Source organism: Amphiprion ocellaris, chromosome 20, assembly GCF_022539595.1.
Source record: "Amphiprion ocellaris isolate individual 3 ecotype Okinawa chromosome 20, ASM2253959v1, whole genome shotgun sequence".
NCBI classification, from domain to species: Eukaryota; Metazoa; Chordata; class Actinopteri; family Pomacentridae; genus Amphiprion; species Amphiprion ocellaris.
Window position 1 is genome coordinate 4,664,228 of NC_072785.1, and position 16,412 is coordinate 4,680,639.

General features: G+C 39.3%; 2 protein-coding genes across 3 annotated transcripts in view; one reads left to right on the forward strand and one right to left on the reverse strand.

The window, feature by feature from the left end:
• Positions 1–10,033, reverse strand: part of eipr1 (EARP complex and GARP complex interacting protein 1) — an 84,535-nt gene extending 74,502 nt beyond the window's left edge. Inside the window, exons 1-3 of the mRNA XM_023297578.3 lie at positions 9,867–10,033; positions 9,623–9,706; positions 1,019–1,151 (exon numbers count right to left, since the gene is read on the reverse strand). Of these exons, the coding sequence (XP_023153346.1) occupies positions 1,019–1,151; positions 9,623–9,706; positions 9,867–9,908 (259 nt within the window). The 5' untranslated portion in view covers positions 9,909–10,033. The remainder of the gene's footprint in view (positions 1–1,018; positions 1,152–9,622; positions 9,707–9,866) is intronic.
• A 119-nt stretch (positions 10,034–10,152) lies between these two features.
• The window catches only part of trappc12 (trafficking protein particle complex subunit 12), a 39,718-nt gene continuing 33,458 nt past the window's right edge, over positions 10,153–16,412 (forward strand). For both annotated transcript variants that reach the window (XM_023297575.3, XM_055005819.1), the window contains exons 1-2: positions 10,153–10,220; positions 13,169–14,504. In XM_023297575.3, coding sequence (XP_023153343.1) covers positions 13,179–14,504 — 1,326 coding nt within the window. In that variant the 5' untranslated portion in view covers positions 10,153–10,220; positions 13,169–13,178. The remainder of the gene's footprint in view (positions 10,221–13,168; positions 14,505–16,412) is intronic.

Sequence of the window (16,412 nt, forward strand, 5' to 3'; positions counted from 1 at the left end):
CCATTCCAGCCTCGGACTGCTACAGTTTATGTTTTTCCAATTCTGTGTAAATATTGCACGGAAAACCAAAAAGCATGTGTCAATTTGCACAACTTAGTTTTTCTTCTAACATGAAAGCACTGATAATGTGCTTGTAACCTTCAAAAATGTATTTCCTGCCAGACAGTGACTTTGTAGTCTGCCATTATCCCTCTTGTGGGTCATCATGTCCACACATTAGTACTGATTCTATCACAGTCTGAACATGACTTCTACCACAGCTGCTACTGTTAAACCTGGGAAGACAGAGTGGCTGTTACTAGTCACCTATTAGAAACCTTTGCAGGGAGTCATTAGACATAAAAAATACAAATTCACAGCCCAGGCGGCTCAAGTGGTTGAGCAGGCGACACAAAAACAGAGGCTATAGTCCCCGATGCCGTGGCCTGGGTTCAATTCCAGCTCACGGTACTTTACTGCATATCTTCCCCCCATTCTTCTCCCTACTTTCCTGTCTGCCTCTCTACTAACCTATTTAAAAAGGCTAAAAAAATAACTTTAAAAGAATCCAAATTAACTACAGTTACATTGAACAATGCTTCGAATGCATATATTGCTGCAAAGAAGCTACACATTCTACAATGTGGATGATGTAACAGTAAAGCTGACACTTGACCTTTTGGATCTAAATGTCATCACATAATCACTTGATCCTGTTAACATTTGTTTAATGAGCATATGAATTCATAATTATGTTGTATGTGTTTTGTGATGTAACAGCGGTTTGATTTGTCTTTGATGTTTGACCACCAACACCTAATTAAATTAAAGTTTTTGTCCTATTTGAAGGAATTCCTTGAAGGCGTTTGTGACATATGACATGCACAACAGTGAGACCTATGGACGTACACATAAACAGATTGCATCCAGTATATGCAAAAAAAAACAGACGAAAGAAAAACAACAGAACAGAAAAAAAATGAGAAGCATAAAGAGGTAGTGAATGGAGCCAAAGACAGAAGGAAACAGTAGGACTCACTTTTGTTATAGCAGGTGGTAAGCACAGCCTTATCTGCAGGACTGGCGCCAATGTGCCATATCTCCCCAGCTTGGTGCAGAAGGACATTCTTATTAATGATGTTATTCTCATCATCAAAGTCAATGATGTGGATCTGAAAGAAAAGCAGAGAGAGAGAGAGGAGATGTGTTGAGGATGGAGCTGAAAACCACTCAGTGCACCTCCCTCCACTCGCACCAACTGCAGTTCAAAGCTCCACTCACTCGTCTGATTCCCCGGAAGAGAAGAAAGTTTCACTTTATAATATGACAGCAAACGTAATTTCAAGGCAGGAGTCGCTTTGGTTCTTTTTTTTGTCCCGTCAACTTCATACAGCTCAAGATTTTCATCTTGATTTGTTCTTTAAAGCAGCGATTAAGACACTTTAGAAGTCATGTTGGATTCATGGGAGGTATGTGTGTGACATGCTGGAGAAATCATGGGAAAATGGTTTAGAAAAAGGAAATTGATAACAGATGATTTGTTTTTTTTTTTTTACATAAATGGCACTGCTAAAATGAGAGCTGTAATTGCGCACTTTCATCAAAAGAGATTTCATATAAGTGAACCTTTGGCTTCATATGATAATTTAACTTTAGCTAAGAGTACAGTAACCTCAAATACCTAATTTTGATCTGTGTATAAATATTGAAGTTATTGATAAGCTACACTGTGGTAGCATTTCCTTCCCATAGTATCAAAAGAATGTAATCCACCACCCAGACGCCATTGAGCACGAGCACCCCAATAAAAGATCTTACCATAAATCCACTTACTTGCTTTGTCCTGAACTTTTAACTGCATTTTGCAGTCATTACTCATTAGATAGACAGCTGGGTCAATACATAGCTGAGGGACTTTTGAAGTCCATGGGATATATCTTGCATACATTTTTATTAAAAGTAAAAAAAAAAAAGAAAAAAAAAAGCTTTTTATGTTCAATATGATCATGTCTTCACAAATTCCATAATTATTTATTATGGAAACAATCACTTATTAATAATAAATGACTGGATATCACTAAAATGTCAGCATAAATAACCGTCTTAATTTAATACCAACCACCATCTAATTATCTAAACAATAATAAAATGAGCTCATTCAGAAATAGTTTTGATTGTGTTCTTTTCATGATGTTGAGATAATCATGACATATTTCTTTTTTGGCAATATATTAAATTTTATATGGAAATAACAAACTGTATCTGTGTCCATGAAATCACTTTCCACTAAGTTCCCCATTACAAAAACACCTCTCAAGGAAGTGTGTTAATTCCAGATCACATGACCTGCTCATTTTGTTTCTTTTTTGGTCATTTTCAGACCGTTTTGTGGGCATTTTAGGTCTTTTTGTGGTATTTTTTTTTTTGCATTTTTGTGGTTATTTTGTGCATTTTGTGGGCGTTTTCACTCTGACAATTTTAGGTGGTTTTGTGGTCATTTTGCAATTTTTGTAGTATTTTTTGTGCAGCTAATCTTTGTGTAAAAATGCCATGTGGTGTTTGGTTATAGGCGGCCATGTTGATTTTAGACCTGAAAACAGCAAAAATGTCAACTATGATACAAAAAGTCGTGCAATTATATATTGACCCAACTGCAAAATGTGGTTGAAAGCTCTGAAAGCTTGTAAGACAACACTGAGTTCATTTTATTTATTTTTTTTGCTTAAAGTAATGCTAAGAACCTCATCTGGTAAAAAAAAAAATTTCCACCTCGTTGACACATGCACATGGTATTTTTTGTTTATTTGTTTGAAGACATATTATGAAGAAAAAAAGCAAAAAAAGACTATGGCTGAGCCTTCTCACCATGAAACTGCAGCATATCGATGCTCATCACAAACCCTTTTTAGGTTTCCTACATTAAGGACCAAATCATGTCAGATTGTAGAGAAGTTTTACAGTATTAGTCACAGGTAAGCTCATGAGAATGGGGAGCAGTGAGTGGAGACAGAGGCAGGGACGACATAGATCCGCCATATTTAAGAGGAAGCAACGGTTTAGATGCACATAAGTGAGTTTTTCTGGGTTAAATTAATGACCAGAGAGACTTCTTCGTGACTTTATTGCCACGTTCGATTTGACACTGCCGGTTTCTCCCGTTGACAAAGACTTCTTTTTCTGAGCTGACTTTCCTTTGTATTTTCAGGACATCTGACAATGAGGATTGCAAAAAAACACACATCAGTACAAACAGTTAAACATTGTCTCCTATATGAGGCTTAAAGCACCGTTTTAGTTTACCTTGACCCTGTATAATGCTGAGGCCACGGCTACACATGAAAACACAATCAACAGCTGTGAAGACTTCACAGCACACAAGTTCAAGAAAAAAGCAAACTTTTGTCCATAAGAAGTTAATAGCAACTCCTCCTAACTGAGCTCTTTTCATTAGATGGAAATCTATTCTATGAGGGCCCCCGATTGAATGCAGTTCAGGGCCCACAATGCAGTAAAACAGTGAGGGTCTCAAGGTTTGATCAGACAATTAATGGTGGTTTCTCCCATAAGAAAGACACTTACAGCACCTTGGGGGACTGTTAATGGGGTTGCACTGGACAATAACTCCCGCCAGGCACTTCCACTCCCCTTGCCTGTACTACTTTTACAGGCTGAACAAGAAGATGAAAGGAGGAGGTGTGAGGGGGAGGAGAAGAGCATCGGAGCGGCAGCATCCTTCAGCCTCCTCAAAGTCAGCTAGGCGGCTATTAACCTTGGGTTGGACTGCATCGAGCAAAAAATTATTACGCAAAGTTATAATTTTATGGTAGTGGGGGAGCAGTACAAATAAATTCAGGCCGGCGGGACAGGGTAATTGGAGGGCCTAGTAATAGGGTCCCCCTGAATGAACCCAGGTGTGAGAAGAGAGAGAAGTTCTAGCCCTCCTCCCCCAGGTGATTTATCCCTCATTCATCCAAGCCTGGGGAGTGACTCATAGCCTTCAGCCACTTGGGCACCCGGCCCAGCACTTTTAATTATGTGCCGATGGTGGAGGAATCAAGGCAGGGAGGAGGAGTAGAGGGAGACTGGTAAGAGGGGGTGAGGGAGGGATAAAGCCGAGCTGGATTGTGGCCCCCACTTCATGGGCTTCTTCACTAAAGCTCTTTAGCTGCACAGATGACAGTAAGCGGGGCGGAGGAGTAGTGAGCGGGTGAGAGGTGCCAAGCTCGGGCGCTTTATCTCGTTAGCAGCCTTAAATGCCATGCCGACGCGCCCTCCGATCTGTCATTCCAGCTATTGGTCTCTGAGGGATTTGAGAGGTGCTCAGCGAGTTAAGAGAGACATTTCCACCCTGCATTATGCTTAATGGGAGGTGGAGAGGCCAGCAGGCTCATGGATACAGCAGAAGGTAGCAGGGCTAAAATGCCAATCGAAAAAACATTTTTCATGTAAGTTCAAACGCAGACAAACTGAGCTAACCAATGTCTGCTGGCAAACTTATGCAGGCTGGGAATGACAATGAGTTTCATGAATAAAACGCACCATACGGATGGAAGTCATGCTTCTAGAGAAGGGTCATTCTAAGAACATGAATGATCCCTTTTAGGTTTGACAGCATTGAAGTCTCTGACATTGACAGCAGAAATCAAAGCAGAAGTAAATGTTTTCACATATTATAAAAAAAAGATGTCCAAAAAAACAGCACTCCATTATACTCACTGTATAGTAACAGCAATCTTAAAGACTGTTTTCATGTAACACTGTGAGATTAATCTGATAAAATCTTAGCCCTAATCTGTGACAAACAGTACAATATACAGAAAATATGCAAGCTTCTAAACACAAACAGGTTCAGCTACAGCTAGCAGTGTGTCTTTTATTTTTATTTATTGTATGTATTCTGCTTCAGTTAGCCGGTTTACAGAAATCTATTCTAGTATTAGTCACACTGTGATGTGTAATAGGAGGTTATAGAGCGTGTTGTCTAGCCATGTCTACTTCCAGATTAGAGAAGAAGCTACTTTTGTGCATTTGACACACTACTGTCTTTAAACCATTAACGTCAAAAATCATGCAAAGAGGCAAATGAGAGCATTGGGATCTGCACACACATACAGATTTCTGAGAAAAGAGGCAGTATGCATGAACCCAACAATACAGGCTAGCTAACGGGTCTGATTGCTGGCCAAGAATGACAAATCAAGCAGTTGGAAAGCAGTTTGTCTAATGGAACAGCAGCACTATAACACAAGTGATACATGCCAGTGAACCAGTAGTGGAATACCATCAGCCACTTTTCATTCACTGCATTGCTGATGATCTGTCATCCGTAGTGTTTTAATTCACACAAATAGTTGTCAAAATACTGCATAAAGTTGGCAGGATTGTCCAATTGTTTTTGAGCGTTACAAAAATTGAGCAAACGAGTGCTTTGAAGCATACTAAGACTGCGACTCCATCATAATCTGAATGCTTTCATTTGAGATGTTTCAAAATCCTGCCTTTAAAACAAACAGTCCATTTAATAAATGAGCAACAAGCACCTTTATTACTACTGAATCTGATAACTGTACAAGATTATCTTTTTACTAGTATGAAGAATTCACTCTGTTCTTGCATTTCAACTCATGCTAGAGGAAAGTGTTAGGAGGAGTATATTAAGCGACTGACAGTGTGTAATAAGAAATCACACAGATCGACTGGGATGCATTGTCACCATTTCCAACAAGCTCTGTATTAGCCTCACTACACAAGACTTGGATTGAACTACGTCTGCGTTCAGTGCCAGACTGTTTTCACACTGATGTCTGCCAGAAAATGGGCTCGCTTTTTCAAGGCAGGAATCTCTCTCTGTCTTTCTCTCATCCCTCTCTCGCTCGCTCGCTCGCTCTCAGAGAGCTAATTATTTCTCCCCCCGTTTAGAGCCAACTGTTTCTGTCATCTGTCTCTGTAATGACCTCTGCAAGATGTGCATGCATGCATGCACACACTCTCGATTTTCCTTCACACACAGACACAAACACACTCACATTAGAAAACCCTCACTAACAATCAAACACACACAGGAGAAACCATAGATGAATATCCAACATAGGTGCACATGCAGCAGACCTGTCTATCAATTAGGATGGCACCAGCTTAAATGCAATTCCATCCTGAAATAAATAGTTCTTATCAGTGATATAAATTAGCAATCAACACAAAGTTAATCAACAGCAACTTTGCTAATGTATCACCTATTTAAATTTGGATAATTTAGTTGATTAATTAGTTAGTCTACTGACAGAATAATGACCTGCAACTACAGTAGTCTGATAATTTGTTTATTGTTTAAGTCATTATTCAACCACAAATAAGGACTCCAATGTTGGTCAATTGCTCAGTCTTTAGAAGATGAATTAGCCACAACTAGCCACTCTTGACAACAGATTACCTGCTATGAGAATAAATGACAAATTTATACTGGTGTCAGCTTTTCCTATGTGACAATTTGATTCTTGTTAACATTTTCAATGACTTTAAGTAAGTATAGTTTTACTGTTGACTGTCAATTCTGACAGAAAACAATGACGATGTCACTTTGGGATCCAGAATATTGCAACAGGTTATGTTTTTTTTTTTACTGTTTTCTTACATTTGACCATCTGATTTCTAAGGAAATGAGTGGATTAATTGGTAATGAAAATAATCCTATTCTTTCCTGTTCCTAAATTAAGCTAAACTGAATCATTTTAACTTGTTGGTCCGGCCTGTTGACAATTCACTAAGAAAAAAATCAGCTAATTATTTGAATATGATTGTTAAATGCATCAGTTTATTAGTTAGCTCACTGGTTACAGTTTCTCATATGTGAGGATCTGTGGCTATTCTTCCATTTATCTGAGTGTGGAACAAACATGTGGGTTTTAGAGTGTTTGTTGGACAAAACAATCAAGCAGAGGATCTCAGCTTGGGCTGTGAAAAGCTACGATGACATTTTGCGAAATGCAGTCTGCACATTTTGTAGATGGAATGTTTAATTAATTTAGGTTTGCATAATTCATTTAGAGTTGCCACTATAGGTTTATTTCCATTAATAATTATTGAGTTGGATTTTTTGATCAACTTTGGTTTATAAAATGGCAAAACAAAATCCAAATCCCTAGGTGACATAATTTCGTTTTACTGCTTTCATTTATGCAACAGAATGAGGAAATTAGTTAACAAAGATACGAATTACAGAAAAGCAGAAAATATACACAAAGGCCTACAGCAGCAAACATTTCACTTAATGGTCATTTTTAATCTAAGCTAATCTCAGTTAATGAAAAGTGTTCTAATGCATTTAACAGTTTTAGCACTAAATTAATGACTTGAATATATACAGTCATGGAAAAAATTATCAGACTACCCTTGTTTTCTTCAATTTCTTGTTCATTTTAATGCCTGGTACAACTAAAGGTACATTTGTTTGGACAAAGATAATGATAGCTCAAAAATAGCTCATTGGGGTTTAATTTCAGAGTTGATATCAGACATTTTCTATGTTTTCTTGACAATAACCAAAATCACTTCAGTTCTTCAATCAATAGCTATGACGTTGTTCTGCCAAAAACAGCTTCTAGGATTCCATGTTTTCTTTTCTGTCTGTTTTAGTCACATGATCCACACAGGAGTTAGTACTGATTCATAACCATTGTTTCTGATGACTGCAGCTATACGTCTTGTCATGATCTCCACCAGCTTCTGACATTGTTCTGCTGTCACAGCAGCACATTCCTGTTGCACTAATTCTAACTAATGTGCTTTGTTTTTGGGCTTGTGGTTCTCCGTTTAGCATTTGATGATTTTCCACAGGTTTTCAGTTGGATTTAGATCTGGTGATTGAGCAGGTCAAGGCATGGTTCCAATGTTCTGGTTCTCCATCCAGGCTTTACCTGACCTCGCCGTGTGGTAAGGGGCATTGTCTTGTTGGAAAATCCAGTCATTGGAGGCAGGAAAGAGTTTTCCAGCTGATGACTGTTTTCAAGAGTAGCCCCAAACATGACCTGGTTCATTGACCCTGTTCCACCCAGACTGAAACTACCCCAGATGGTTACTGATCCACCCCCATGTTTTACTGTAGGGGCAGACAGTCTGGTTTGTAGCTTCTCCAGGCTTCCTCCTAACCAGTAAGTTGGCTGGAGTGGACATCAACTGAAAACTGGAATCATTCCTGAAGAGAACCTTAGTCCAATCATCAACAGTCCAATCCTTGTGATCCCAGTAAAGAGTAACTGGACTTTCCTCTGCCTTTCCTTGATGAAGGGCTTCTTCCTGCCCTGTGTGACTTCAGACCAGCTTCAACAAGTCGCTTTCCAACTGTCCTTCCTGAACAAATCACATTTCTCCACAGTGTTCACTCATTTTAAGGTTCCTGGAGGTCTGAGGATGATTCCTGACACAGGAACAGATGAGTGAAGGACATCTGGTGGATAGAAAGACGTTTCCTGACCAGCTAGCAGTTTGGTAGAACCATGTTGGGCTTGTTTTTTCTTGGTGTAATGAATGGCTGTCTTGGACATCTTCAGTTTTTTCACTACCTGTCTCTCACTCAGATCAATTTCCAGCAGTGCCAAGATGGCTGCCTTTGTGGCTTCACATAATTCTTTAGTTCTAGGCGTTCTGTGAGAGCTGACATCTTCTGAGTTGTGCTACAGCTTGAATGTCAGCAGGAAACCACTCTAGACCTTTACATGTGCAGTGCTGCTTATGACATGAAATGGCCTCTTATATACCCTGGAATACAATGAGGCTGAAGTACGTCAAATAGGACATAAAGTATTATGGAATCAGCTGCATTTTTTGTCATGTTCATTGTATTCTTCAGGTAATGTACCTTTAGTGGTACCAGGCATTAAAATGAACAAGAATTGAAGAAAACAAGGGTGGTCTAAATGTTTTTTCCATGACTGCATTTATTGATTCTGCAAAGATCAGCAAATCTTTGAATTCCAAATCTCTTTGGAGATTTGGAAAAGTTAAACAGATACCTGCACAGAAGGAGTCATAGAAAATAACCAAACCCACACAATATTCTAGTCTGACAATTTCCTTCTGCAGGCAGGTTAGACTAAAAATATGCTCTGGGATAAAAAAAAAATAAATAAATTGTACATTGTGTTTATTGTGTTATCGGCTATGGTCATTTAGTCTAATCAATAATTTAGATGCTTTAAACCAGGGATGTCAAACGTACGGCCTGTGGGCCAAAACTGGCCCATGAGAGGGTCCAATCTGGCCCGTGGGACGACTTTGTAAAGTGTAAAGATTACAGAGAAGACATTAACTGCAAAGTTTCAATAAAAGTCACTGCTACTTTAAATTTCTTTGCTACACTGCCACAACTTTTATGCATATTTTATATATGTTTTAGACATTTACAAGGTAGGGAAGAAAAGGAGAAGAAGTTTTTCTTAAGAAGAAAAATTAATGCAGCAGATAACAAGATAGGTGCAACCATCCAGAGGTGAAACTACTATTATTACTACTGGTTGTTCGGAGATACAAACCAACACTATAAACTAAATGTGTGACAGCCAGAGGTGCCATTTTTCCTCCCATTTTGTTGCAGAAATCTTCTTTACATGAAACAGGACCTCTGTAAATTGTGAAATGTTTTACTTGCCTGGTTGTCAAACTTCAGTGACTGTGTACCCACGAGGAAACGGATAGCATCAGTCTCAGCTGTCTGGGCAGTCAGTGCCCGTGCCTGCAACGTAAATAAAAACACAACAGAACATGAATAGAATAGAATAGAATAGAATAGAATAGAATAGAATAGAATAGAATAGAATAGAATAGAACAGAATAGAATAGCTGTCAGTCTGTGACAGTAATGAATGGTGTGACAGTGGAGCAGTAATGCGTACCTGAAATTCCAGACCATAAATGACAGGAGCGTCGTCCTCCATGTTTTATTCTGCTACCAGCGCTTCCTAATCCTTTACAAATGACAAAAAAGACCAACACCACACTTGTGCTACGTACTGCTCAAAACAAACCACAGTCGCTGCACTTCCGCGATTGAAATAAAATTAACGTGCGGCTAAAATACGTAGCGACAGCCGTGTAACGTTGCGTAGATTTTTTAAAGTGCGTACAAGAAGATGGAGAATACCAAAAAACGCGGCGGCATGAAGTTTGTCAGGTCTGGAGTGCCATACACGGAGCGGACTTCTCCCAGCGCATGCGCCTTACAGTTCTACCTGTCAGTCTGCAGATCGGTAAGAAAACACCAGCAGTCCTGTTTGTTTTTCTCCTTTTACTGTCTGCTTTTCATTGCCTAGTGATAAGGGTAGTATATTAGCGCTCTCTGTTCATTTTAAATCGTGAACAGCTATTAACGAAACACGACCGTTGGAAGTTATTGCTTAGCTAAGCTAGCTAACGTTAGCCAGTCTGCTAATGTAGCTTTAGCCACACAAACAGAAAGTATCCCATAATGTCTGAGGTAACGGCAGCACTTTAAGCAGGTATAAAAGGCAAGGAAATGACCTAGTCAGTGTAGCTATAGTTCAGAGCTGATGGAAAGAGCTTGTAAAATGGTGCTTTTGCTGTCAATGCCAGGAAGTGACTACGACAGATGCTATATGTTGTGATAAAACGCATAAACTGTAACGCAGAGATGTCAAAGTCTTCTTAGTTCAGGTTCCACATTCAGCCCAATTTGATCTCAAGTGATCTGGACCTGTAAAATCACAGCATAGTAACCTATCCAACTTTTTTCATTCTTTATTTTACTAGGTAAGCTCAGTTTCTTTATTTTACTAGGTAAGCTCATTTCCAATGATGACCTGGCAAGAGGCCCCAGAAGAAAGATAACAAATAAACAGCACATATACAAAAAATACACAAAAGTGTTTAAACAGAGATTAAAAAGACCCTAAAATTAATGCTAGAAATTCAATGAAAACATTCAGCATGTGCAGTGGTCAACAGGGGTTTGCTGCAGCTTCTGTTTAAAAATGTAAGGTGATGGGAGTGATGGCAGTTTCAGAGATTTTTGGAGGGAATTCCAATCGATCGCTGCAGCAAATCGAAAGGAATTCCAGCCAAAGACAGTGCAAACCTTGGGGACAGAAAGTGTTATGAAATCACTGGACCTCAGGTGGTAGTTGTTATGGGAGGGGTGTAGGAGATCGGAGAGGTATTGAGGTGTCTTCCCTGATAGGGTTTTGTAAATGAGTGAAAGCCAGTGTTAGAGTCTCCTGGTGTAAAGGGAGGACCAACCCACCAGTTTGTAAAGGTTGCAATGGTCGGTGGAGACAGGAGCACCAGTGGCAAGATGGATGGCTGAGTGATAAAGGACATCAAGCCTGTTAAGGGCCACGTGGGGAACATTTTATAGAGGACATCACCATAGTCAAACATGGGGAGGATGGTCATCAACTCCAAATTCTTCCTTTGTTTTAGTGCAAAAAAAACATACATTCTGAAAATGTTCACATTTAAGGAGTTATCTTTTTACAAAACATTATTAAATTCTTGAAATTTCTTAAGAAATATAAGGTCAATTTCAGCAATATTATACCTCAGTTTATCATTTGCACATTACAACTTACAGATCGGTTTCTACAAAGGAACGCAACATTTAGTCACAGGTATCTGGAACTGAACGATATAGTGTTTTACTTTATGGTCAAAACAACCAAAGTCTGACAATAAAACACAAAAAACAACAAAAGCAGGACAAAATATTACATACATAATATAACAGTGAGACAGAAAAAGACAAAAACAAGACACAAAATGGCAATAAATGAGACAAACGACAGGAAACAAAGCAAAAAAGAGACAAAAAATTTGACAAAGAAGTTACAAAGTGACAATAAAATGGACAACCGAAAAAAACGAGACAAAAAAATTACATGAATGACATGAACTAGACCAAAAATGACAAAAGCGAGAAACAAGATGACAAAAAAGTAGAAAAACAACATAAGCGAGACAAAAAGGAAACACAAAGCAACAAAAACCAGAAATAAAACAACCAAAACATGACACAAACGACAAAAGGCAGACAAAAAAACAGCAAAAACAAGACAAAATATTACAAAAATCAGACACAAAATGACAAAAAAAAAACAGTAAACAATGTAGTATTTTACTTTATGATCAAAACAACTTGTCATAGTCTAGAAATGATTTTCAATTTACAATTTTACAAATTTACAATTTGCAGTTAATGTTTTCTCTGTAATTTTTACACTTTGAGGGCCAGATTGGACCCTCTGGAGGGCCGCTTTTGGCCCATGAGCCGCATGTTTGACACCCCTGCTGTAACGTTACTGGTGGTTTGCTGTTGACTTTCCGATGTCCATTCAACCTTTATTTAAACTCGGAGTACATTTAGGTAGAGAGGCATTATTTACAATGTAACCATAATAATAAGAATAAAAGATGTAGGCATGTAAATAAGGAACCTGGGTAATAATAACATATTAAAAGGCAAAGTTAGCACAATGATAAAAACATTCATTAGGCATTGATAAAATAAATTAATCAACTGAAGCAAGGAGAAAATAATAAAATTAAAGGGCTGAATAAATGTATGAATTTAAATAAGTGAAGCTTTAGATAGTTTTGCAGGTGTACAGTGACTAAAACTGGATTTTCTAAGCTCAGTTTAAACACCAGGCAGAGTAAGCCACTTATTTGAAATTGTATGGCAAGCACCATCAGGAAAAGACAGCAATGTGGTAAGGTAAAGGGGTTCAAAATACCGGTGTCTGTCACACCTTACAGAGAGGGAGGGCCACTCTGCCCACAGTATTATAACTATCATTAGTAATAAATGGTACTGCAGAGTGATAAATAGTGTCCAAAAGTCATGGCTGATGCATGCATATATAGCCAATTTTAGTTGTCATTTTGTCATCAGACTGACCACATAACATTTAAATGTCAGCTTTTCATCAGTCCATATTCCCAGATATGTAACTTTTTGCATATCATTCATGGCAGAGGTCACCAGACTGTCATAAAGAATGAATGTGAAGATGATGTATTTGGTTTTATCTACACCAAGAAATAATTTATGCTTGTTAGGCACAACATGTACCTAAGTAAAGCAGTCTCGAAGGCCTTTGACAGCAGAATGTTTATTGTCCAGACTGTATTATAAAATTACATGAAAAGGTAACATTGTGTGATGCTGTGTTTTAATTGTCAGGAGCAGTAAGATGGATACAGGGGAGAGTCATGCCCATCGGCCTGTCACATTGGACATCACAGTGGAAGATGTAGGCACGGAGACCTCAGCTCCAGCCCCTACTGAGCAAACCACAAGCCACACCCCTTCCAGAAACAACGTCCTTCCCCAGGAGGACAGCATTGACCTGGGCGGGGAGTTTGCCACCCCACAGGAAGACAGCAGCACCACACCCTCAGAGAGCCTGATGGACAAGCTCAACGACCAGATGATGGAAAGTGTCATGATTTCGGACTCACCCAATAACAGTGAAGAGGATGATGTAGCTCCCATTGACTCCTTTCTGGATGGACCTGAGAGCGAGAATGCAGGAGAGACTTCAGGAGACCAAGAGGAGCAAAGTGAAATTGGACATAGTACAACTGAGATTAAAGTTTCAGTGGAGAAACAGGAGGAAGAAGGCATGGAGGAAAGCATAGAGGAAGACAAGAAGGAGCTGACAGATACACAAAAGGAAATCACAGCCTTTGTTTCACCTCAAGGTGACACACAGAGTCCATCTGATAGTCAGAGTGAGGAGGCGGTATCTGAGTTAGCCAAAGTGAATACCCCCAAAGATGAGCCTGTGCCGGTGTGCACTATATTCAGCCAGGGCACACAGCCGAAGTCTCTGGTTCCTGATGGCTTCCAGCCCACCCTCATCAAGTCTCCCAGCTTTAGCATGGGCAGTGGTGGTGGAAGTGATGGGGCTGTGACCCCCAGCAAGCTGACAGCCCCCCTGGTGTGCCAGCCCAGCCCTAGCCTCAGTAAGTTCTTCACTGATAATGGACAAGCTAATCCAGCCTCCGACTTCTTTGACTCCTTCACTGCTCCCTCCTCCTTCATTTCTGTGTCCAACCCTAATGCAGATATTCCCCCTGGCACCAGCCCTGCACCCATAGCCCCCACACCTGAGCGCCAGTTGTCTTCTACCTCCTCCTCCATCTCCACCCCTGGTGGACCCTTGGACTCTGGTGCTCCCACCCCTAGCTCAGTGTTTGGCTCTGCCCCTGCTGAACCAACCACAAAGCCCCAGCCTCTTCCATCTCAGACGGTCCCAGCTCCAACTCAAACTCCTGCCTCAGCTCCAGCCACTCAGCCACAGCCTTTCAACCAGCTCCAGGCTGTTTTTTCAGGCAGTGATGATCCCTTTGCCACGGCACTGAGCCTGAGTGAGGTGGACAGACGCCATGATGCCTGGCTGCCGTGTGAGGAGACCAGGAAGGTGTTGGTCTCTGTTGCCACCCAGCAGTACAGCCCAGCCTATGCAGAGACCAACAGACTCACTATGCCTGGCCTCAAGTTTGACAACCTGCAGGTAGGACAAACACTTAGCCTGTAAAATGTTTATTATTCAGCATGTGTAGTAAGAAAGCCCAAAGAGAAATTTCTTCTCTTTAAGTGTGCAAGAGTGTTGTTCTTTTAAAGGTGTTGTCCATACATTTTGCACGTCTTGGTCTGTACTACTCAGGCTGTTTAAACATTTGTAAACGTTCCGATGTGACTCTAGAAAGAGCTCTTTAAATAAACCCTAAATAACCCTAATGATGAGATGGGAAAGGTTGTCTCAGCTTCATCTCAGAGACTATAAACTCAACAGAAAGTTTGAATTACAATCTAGTGTGAAGGAGCTTGAAAGACAAAGTTTCTATAAGACAAGGAATGTAGGATCTAAAGTTTTTGAGCTTTTCCCAGACAGTCTAGGGAGTAAAAGTCAGGATATTTGTCCCTCTGCTGCTTCAGTTTTTACTTTTACTACTTTTTAGAATCAAAACTTTGTGGATGTGCAGTGTTAAATAAGTGGAATAATCCTTTAACTAAATGTGAATTAATATATTTATATAACAGTAAAAATGAGAAACCGGAAACATTTTATTACCCCCACTTTTTTTCTTTGCAAATGTCAGTTTTTATTAATCTGTTGGTTCTTTTATCTTTTACATATTTAACTGTCAAAATCATAACATTTCAAAATGACATAAAATCTAAATTAGATTAAAAAAAAAAAAAAGCAAATCCTTACATTTTAAACATTTGAATGTTGAATATTTGCTTTGTTTGCTCGATTGATCCACCATAAGAACTCTTGCTAATCGATATTGCAATAATTGACCAATTAGTTATTGGATAGAATACAGATACGTTTAGTGATACTAGGTTTGGTCAAACCACTTAGCTCTAATTAGAAGGCATCGTTTTAAATAATGCAGTAATGTGTAAAAAAAGAAAAAAAACAGAAAAAGTTTGCTGGCCTATTATGCCAAGAAATGTATTAACCAAAGGCTCTATCTTGATAATTCATACGTTAGAACATTCTGATGTCTTCTTTTGTCTGTCACTAGTCTCACATAGCCAGACTATTCTGCAGCACAGAATGGCTGCACCTCATTATCGTTCTGCTATGGGGTAAAAAACACTAGCTTGATCGCATTTGTTTAGGCAAGGCAAGGCAAGTTTATTTGTACATCATCATCCATACACAAGGCAACGCAAGGTGCTTTACAGAGGCACGGAAATACACTCAGAAAGGAACACCGAAATTAAATCACAGAATAAATGCAAGATATTAAGACATTAAAATTAAAACATTACATTAAAATCCTAGAAATAAAACATGATCTAAAGCCAATAAAAATGCATTTTAAAATACAAGAATGAATAATTAAGAACTAAGATTATTAATCTGAGAAACCTGTAGTAAATAATAATGTTTTCAGGCCTGATTTAAATGAGTTGATGAGTTGTTTTAGCAGAACCCAGGTATTTGGGACGTTTGCTCGATAGATGAGGTGCGTAGTAACTGAATGCTGCTCACTTTGGGTTTGGTTCTGGGAACACACAGTAAACCTGTTCTGATGACCTGAGGGCTCTGGATAGGAAACAAGTCTGTGATGGATTTTAGTCCAAGACCATTTAATGCTTTATAAACCAAGAGTCAGATTTTGAACTCTATCCTTTGACTAAGAGGAAGCCAGTGTAGTGATGTGTGGACTGGTGTGATCTGGTCCAGTTTCCTGGTGTTAGTTTGGACTCTGGCAGCAGCGTTCTGGACCAGCTGCGGTTGCTTGATTGATTTTTTGTTAAGGCCTGTAAAGACAATACAGTACAATAATCTAATGTACTTTAAGCTGATCACGGTCATCTTGGGCAGAGCCAATGATGTCTCCTCAAAATAATGATGCTTTAGTGGAACATTTGAATGTTGGAAGGTGAGAACTGTTATTAT